Source organism: Papaver somniferum, chromosome 3 (genome assembly GCF_003573695.1).
Source record: "Papaver somniferum cultivar HN1 chromosome 3, ASM357369v1, whole genome shotgun sequence".
NCBI classification, from domain to species: domain Eukaryota; kingdom Viridiplantae; phylum Streptophyta; class Magnoliopsida; order Ranunculales; family Papaveraceae; genus Papaver; species Papaver somniferum.
Genome location: NC_039360.1, coordinates 169,253,560 through 169,260,811, shown reverse-complemented (window position 1 = coordinate 169,260,811; position 7,252 = coordinate 169,253,560). Strand labels below are relative to the sequence as shown.

At 36.6% G+C, this 7,252-nt stretch overlaps 1 protein-coding gene across 1 annotated transcript; it reads left to right on the top strand.

Moving 5' to 3' along the window:
- Nucleotides 1-3,340: 3,340 nt before the first annotated feature.
- LOC113361883 (sugar transport protein MST8-like) lies at nucleotides 3,341-5,241 on the top strand. The gene is made up of 4 exons (XM_026604968.1): nucleotides 3,341-3,476; nucleotides 3,588-3,910; nucleotides 4,017-4,652; nucleotides 4,753-5,241. Exons 1-4 carry the CDS (start codon nucleotides 3,341-3,343, stop codon nucleotides 5,206-5,208), a joined length of 1,551 nt encoding a protein of 516 aa, XP_026460753.1. The 3' UTR covers nucleotides 5,209-5,241.
- Nucleotides 5,242-7,252: the final 2,011 nt, after the last annotated feature.

The following is a 7,252-nucleotide window of genomic DNA, read 5'->3' as shown; positions in this document are numbered from 1 at the left end:
TAACCGTTTAGTTGTATTTGTATGTTCTGGGCGTTGCGCTTGGTGCATTGTTGTTGATATTATGTACTATATGAAGTTGATAGGTGTTGAGTATTTAAGACTGTAGATATGAAAGAGCACCAGGATAATGTGAAAGAGCACCAGGATAATGAATCTTCTTGATAATTTTTGAAGACTATGAAGTTATATTGTAGTTATGACTTATTGAATTTGAATTCTTTAGCCAATGCCTTCATAGAACAACATCAGTTAACCATTTAGTCGTATATTTATGTTGCACTTTGTTGCATTGTTGTTGTCATGTCTATTGAAGTTGATATGTGATTGAAAATATAAGATTGTGGACGTGGCTTAGTTTGTATAAGCAAGTAATAAACCAAGATATTTGTTGTTCGACCCCTTGTAATGGGATAATGAGTCTTCTAGACATCCTAGAAGGGCACATCATATTTGTTAGAAGTCAATAGCTAGATACCTCTAGCGTCTGTATCAACAGGGAACATTATGTTGAAGATAAACTGTATAATGAAAACTCTCCGGAGTTAAGGTCTTAAGTTCCTTAATTGGAGTGGAATTTAGTAAAAGCACTGTGGATTTGATAGGTGATTTAAAGTAAACTAATGTGGCTACCTTAGGCTTAATTTGTAAAGCAAGTAGTGAACTTAGTCCTCTGTTTGTCGACCCTTGTGGAAGCAATGAATAGTGAGTCTTCTAGACACAAATGAAGCCAATATTGATTCTATCCGAAAATAGTAGTTAGACACTAGAGGTTGAAAACTTCCTCAAGTTAAGCTTTAAAGTTTCATAAAATGGAGTGAGATTTAGGAAAAGCAACATGTAATTATTAAAGGGTAAGTCTGGAACTTCGGGAAGAGAAAAATGGCATTTACCACCTTACATCTGTACGCACTTCTTCACTGTATATTGGTGGAAGAAATCTTTAGTGCTCTTTATGAGCAGCTCTAGCTTATCTTTCCAATTCCTGATGGAGCATTGAGGACTCGAGCATGTTAGGCCTCACGTTGATCAAAGTTTTGCGTCGAAGCATTGAGCTCCTTTGGTCATATGAAGCAACAGGATGATGGATCAGATGGTTAGTATAAACACTGAAGAATTGTAGTAGAACTCTTATTGCATACTATAAAGAGCAGTGTGGTCAATCTGAAAACTTATTTTGTTCTCTTATTTTCTGGAGGAGCTCCTTGTATGCTGCATAAGTTTCAGTATTCCTTTTGGCTGTGTTTCACGAGCAAATGATTGGTGGTGGCTATGTGTGGCAACCTGGTTTTGGATGACAGATATCAGAGTGATGCTCATGGGGCTAGTCTTATTTCTTGTTTTTCTTTTTTCCCCAAGGTGCTTTGTTAGTGTTACCTTACTCTGGTTTTGGGGCAGAAACTTTTGCAATCCCTTTTCTATTTGTTTCACTGATACTGATAGATTTTGTATTTGGAAGGAAAATTGGGAATATGTCCCTTTTTCACTAATTCGGTTGGGGATCTATTTCATAACGGAAAAAATTAGTGAATCTATCCTAGAGAGAGAAAAAAACTGTTAAGTGGCTAGTATCCCTATTTGGGAAGGTGGAGAATGGCAAGGATACTCTTTGGTAGGCACATTTGCTCTTATCATGTGTTGTATTTATCTGCGTTTTTCTCGAGATTCTTGTTTACAAACTAATAGCAGCAGACAGCTTGGAGAAAATACTGATTCGGATCATAGAATACACCATGATGTTCATGTGACTCCATTTGTAGCCCCGTATAATAGTTGAAATAGTTCATGTTTTCTCTACATTTGAAGACTACATAGGCAGACCATAGATGAACCAAGAAGTCCCGCATAGGAACACAAACAATGACAAGAAAAATGGCAGGAACGCTGCAAACACGAAAAGAGCGGGAGTTGATTTGAAAACTGCCAACGTTTTTACTCTCATCGTTTTGTGAAGTTGAGCATGTTTAGCGACAACAAAATCACATAAACGGATGCCATTGCTGCACCATTTCTGGATTTCGCTCATACCGATTATAATCAGTACAGAGACCATATTTTCTTCCTCTTCTTTTTCATTTCTGTATTACCTGAGCCTTTTAATAGCAACACGAACACCTTTTGATTCATTAACTTCTTCTCTTCCAACAGCTTCTGATTATGTAGACAGAGTATGCTTCTTTCCATTCGTATGTGAGTACAGTTCATAGCTTCATGATGTGCACTAAGATTGTAACATTTCTTATATCAGGAGTTTCTTCAGAAGCAGGATCACAACTAAAGCCTATTTTTCGAGCCCATAGGCTTAAAATTTATCAATTTCTGGCTGTATTATTACTTGTCGTTCAGGAATTAATATGACTTCAGGTATGTTTAGAACTGATAAGGATTTACGTTGCTTATTTTTCAGGCTGTGAAGGATGGGTATGAGTTCTTTGGCAATGCAGGTGCCTTGAAGAGCTCAGATGAAATTCAATGTAAGGTAAAGTCAATGGCCTTTGTTCCACCAGCTTCTCCTCATTCTTCTCTTGCCAGTGCACTTGAGAGTGTTGAGGGATTTGTACATATGTTTGGAACATCGAGATGATCCGAGTGTATCCTGCGTGGTGGTTAGGAAATGCAGGCCCAAGCCCCAAGGTGTAGTGGTGCGGGGAAACAGATCTGTCAGGGGAGCAGTCGAGCAGAGCAACATTTTGGTAGTTTCTTAATTTCACTTCCGGCTGTATTTTTTAGTCATTTCTATCTGTGTCCATTGGTAAATTGGGTTTTCCATCTTCTGGATACCAGATATATTATTTTGGATATATAGATATTATTGGATAATTCTTTTTACAATATATCTAAATCTAATGTAACAAAAGTTCGGATATATTTAATGAAGATTTGGCCAAATTTAATTTCTAAAAACTGTGATTGACCCTATCAGGTAACAGATAAAGTCGTATCTAGGCTTTCTCAATGCCCCTGATTTTATGTACACTTCTCAGCATTTCAAATTTTAAAGACTCTTGATTAACCAATAGAATATACTACAAATCAGAGCTTGGGTTTTACGTAGCTCGAAAAATAGATTTAAGGGATAATTAGTTACTTGAAAACTCATAATACAGCTAATAAAATCTGAAACAGTTACAACCTAGTTTATAATCATATACCACGTTAGTAGGAGTGTAGAATCTATCTAATATATCTGTTTATCCGAATCTTAATATTCGTTTTATCCAAATCCAGTTTATCTATATAAATACACACTCTAATTCACCTCATCAGCCTACGTTAGATCTAGCTAGGGAACGAGAGAAAGTTATACGCAGTAAAATTTTATTGCTTTTGTTTATCATCAGTAATGGCGGGAGGAGACTTTGCTGCTTCCGCAGGAGGGAATAAAGAATACCCTGGAAACCTTACGGGTTATGTTTTCTTCACTTGTCTTATTGCTGCTTGTGGTGGTCTTATTTTCGGATACGATATTGGTATCTCTGGTAAGTTTTTCTGGTTTCTAATCCATATGTTTTTGATATATATATGTTTGATTCTCTTTTCTTTTATATGTTTTAACTGCACTGAATATTATTTACTACATATGTGAATAGGTGGAGTTACTGCAATGACACCATTCCTGAAGGAGTTTTTCCCAAAAGTTTACAGACAACAAAGTGGTGCTGAATCGGCTAACCAGTACTGTAAATTTAACAGCGTACCGTTAACACTATTTACATCATCTTTGTATTTAGCAGCTCTGGTAGCATCAGTTTGTGCCTCCACTATAACTAAGAAGTTCGGACGCAAAATCACAATGTTTCTTGGAGGTTTAGTTTTTCTTATTGGTGCTGCCATCAACGGTGCTGCTATGAATATTGCAATGCTTATTATCGGACGTATGTTGCTCGGTATCGGTGTTGGTTTTGCTAATCAGGTAACGTTTATTTTTATTTTCTCTTTGTCGCTGACGTTAAGTTGTATGTGTAACTAGCACCACGGCGTAGTGTTAACATGAGTTTGTTGTATATTTTGGTTTACAGTCTGTGCCGCTATATCTTTCAGAGATGGCACCATATAAATACAGAGGAGCACTCAATAGTTCCTTCCAGTTGATGATTACGGTTGGAATATTTGCAGCGAATTTAATAAATTTCTTTACGGCCAAGATGCCTAATGGTCAAGGATGGAGAGTAAGTTTGGGTCTAGCAGGTGTACCTGCAATTATAATGACAGTTGGTGCATATTTCCTACCTGACACTCCTAATTCCATCATAGATCGAAACAAACCAGAAGAAGCTAAGAAACATCTCCAGCGTATTCGTGGCCCTGTGAACATTGACGAAGAATATAAGGATTTGCTTGCTGCGAGTAAAGAATCTAATAAGTATGCAGGCCAGAGCCAGTGGTCCAACTTGATGCAGAGAAGATACAGACCTCAGCTAGTTATGTCCATACTTATCCCATTTTTCCAACAATTTACTGGTATTAATGTGGTTATGTTTTACGCTCCGGTTCTGTTTAAGACTATCGGGTTTGGTGAATCCGCCTCGCTTATGTCTGCTGTGATTACTGGTCTGGTTAATATGGTTGCTACATCTGCCGCAATCATTCTGGTGGACAAAAAAGGAAGAAGGTTTTTGTTTCTTGAGGGTGGTTGTCAAATGTTTATCTTTCAGGTACTATATAACTCTAGCTACCTCCTCTTTTCTTCTCCATATTTTTTTACGAACAAGCCTTGTTTAATCGTTCACTGAATCGTATATGTTAATGTTTCAGATGCTTGTGGCTATTTTGATATGGATTAAATTCGGAACAGACGGCGTTGGAACAATACCTAAAGGGTATGCGGGCCTCCTTGTTGTCTGCATTTGTATCTTTGTGGCAGGATTTGCTTGGTCCTGGGGTCCTCTCGGATGGTTAGTACCTAGTGAGATATACCCACTTGAGATCAGGTCAGCAGCTCAAAGTATCACTGTTGTGGTGAATATGTTATGCACATTCATAGTTGCTCAGATTTTCTTGAGCATGTTATGCACTATGAAGTTCGGATTGTTCTTCTTTTTCGGAGGTTTTGAGGCTATCATGACAGTTTTCGTCTACTTCTTTTTACCTGAGACCAAAGGAATTCCAATCGAAGAAATGTCTAGAGTGTGGAAAAATCACTGGTATTGGGGAAGATTTATTCCTCAAGATGTTGAGCTGGAGAACAAGCGCAAATCTTTGGAACCTTGAAGGAAGGACACGAAGAGTAGTTTTTCTCTTAGTTTTTTCTCATAGACAATTTCTTTTTTTTTTTTTTGTCAGCTTACTCAGATAGCCAATTTTCCTATTTAATTATTTTTACAAAAATATTATTTTAAATTTTAGAGGCTGTTGGATGGCACTTAAGAGTTTAGTTATATGTGAAAATGCGCTTAGCTTTTTTCTGAATCAATTGAATGCGTCTTCTAAAATTGACTATCGCCAATTTGTCATGTACTACGATATTTAATTTTCTTAATTTAACTACCACTTGAAAGGCATCCGCCATGGGATTTTTGTACCAACACATCAGTATTCAGGGCCCTGAGATTTTGCTGCCCGGAAGAGAAGATAAAATTGTTGCCCCGTAAGTGTCATTCAGTTTTCTTCTTGGCTTTGGCAGTTCTAGGAAAAACATGAATTGTCCACAAATAGAAATTAGAAAACGGCTGCAAATTAGCCTAAGTCTAAAAATTAGGCTTACTTCCGATGCGTCTCCATGAACTACTACTGCAATACCATGATTCTAAAACAACAAAATAATGCTTCTCAAAAGCAGTGAAAAAAATTCCAGAATTTCGTAGAATTTTTCAGAATTTCGCAGAATTGTTCAGAATTTCGCAGAACTATTCAAAATTTCGCAGGATTATTCAGAATTTCCAGAACTATTTAGAATTTCGCAGAACTATTCAGAATTTCCCAGGATTATTTAGAATTTCGCAACAGTAAGAATTTGTGAAATTATAGATAGAGCCTGCGAAATTATAGAGAGAGTTTGCGAGAAGGTAGCGAAGCTTGCGAGAATGTAGTTTGGGCGCGAGATAATATGAGCTGTACTCCACTATATGTGAGCTGTCATCCACTAGGTACCATCCTATATAAAGAGAAAGGTATGAGAGAGAAAAGTAACTTGTACTATTATTATCTTCTTATTTTTCCCCAAAAACCAGAGAGAGAGCTCCAAATACTCATTAATGGAGTCTCAATGTAATTCATATGTAATTCAATGATCATAGTGAAACCTAACCCCATGGATGTAGATCAAATTGATCGAACCACGTAAATCTTGTATCTTATTTTCTATTTTCATTATCTTTATCTTTATTTTCATATCAAATAAGTTTAGATCTAGAAATCATAGTCATGATAATACAAGGGGTGTGTTGTAGAATTTCCTGCAACTACATAATTTTATATAGATCAAGCGTATCATGCTTTAAAATAACTCTAAAATTGTAATAAATCTACCACTAACAAATCCTTTAGTAAATGGGATCTGAAGTTTTGTACTAAACATACAATTGGGATTTACTTGAAAAATGAAAAGATCAAATAGAAATGAATCATCCATATAACAGTTTCACTGTGATAAAATTAACGGTGGTCGTTGAGCACAGAAGGGAGAAAGAGAGTTTGAGAGAGCGCAATTGATTTAGGGAGCAATGTTGTTCTTGGAATCTCGTTGTTATTAGATATTTACTTTTTGGCCACTAAACTAATTCATTGAAATAATATGCCCCTTTATTTTCTGGGCTATCAGTCCTATAACTTACTTTTATGCACGTTTTAGACCAACTTTATTTTGTTTCAAGTAGAAACACCTTGGAGAACATCCTTTTTTTGTTGCCCCCTTAGCAGTGTTGCCCCAAAGTCAAACTTTGGTGACTTTGCCTCAGGGACGGCCCTGTCAGTATTAGAAAAACTACATGGGTTTTGACAGTACTTGTGGGCGTGGGCGTGCATGAAATTGCCTAGACTATGCTAATGGCAGCGAATTCCAACAATTTTATGCTATTACTTTGGTTTGCTTAGAGCCTCTCCAATGGAATGTGTGTGAAGAAAAAAGTCTTAATCCACATAGGATGCACAACCATATTTATAAAAAATCATCACCAACCCATTGATGATGTGGAAAAAAAATAGTTAGACATCCTCTAGGTGAACCTCTAGTTTTAGACATTCACTTAGAGGATGTCTTCTCATCCTAGTCACACTTTTTATTAATAAAATCATTGAAAAATAAAAATGGAAAGGA

Bases quoted from the DNA above. Each gene is read 5' to 3' on its own strand.
- LOC113361883 (XM_026604968.1), top strand. From the start codon at position 3,341: ATGGCGGGAGGAGACTTTGCTGCTTCCGCAGGAGGGAATAAAGAATAC. The intron at 3,477-3,587 runs GTAAGTTTTTCT...ATATGTGAATAG, and splicing joins ATACGATATTGGTATCTCTG to GTGGAGTTACTGCAATGACA. The intron at 4,653-4,752 runs GTACTATATAAC...TTAATGTTTCAG, and splicing joins GTCAAATGTTTATCTTTCAG to ATGCTTGTGGCTATTTTGAT.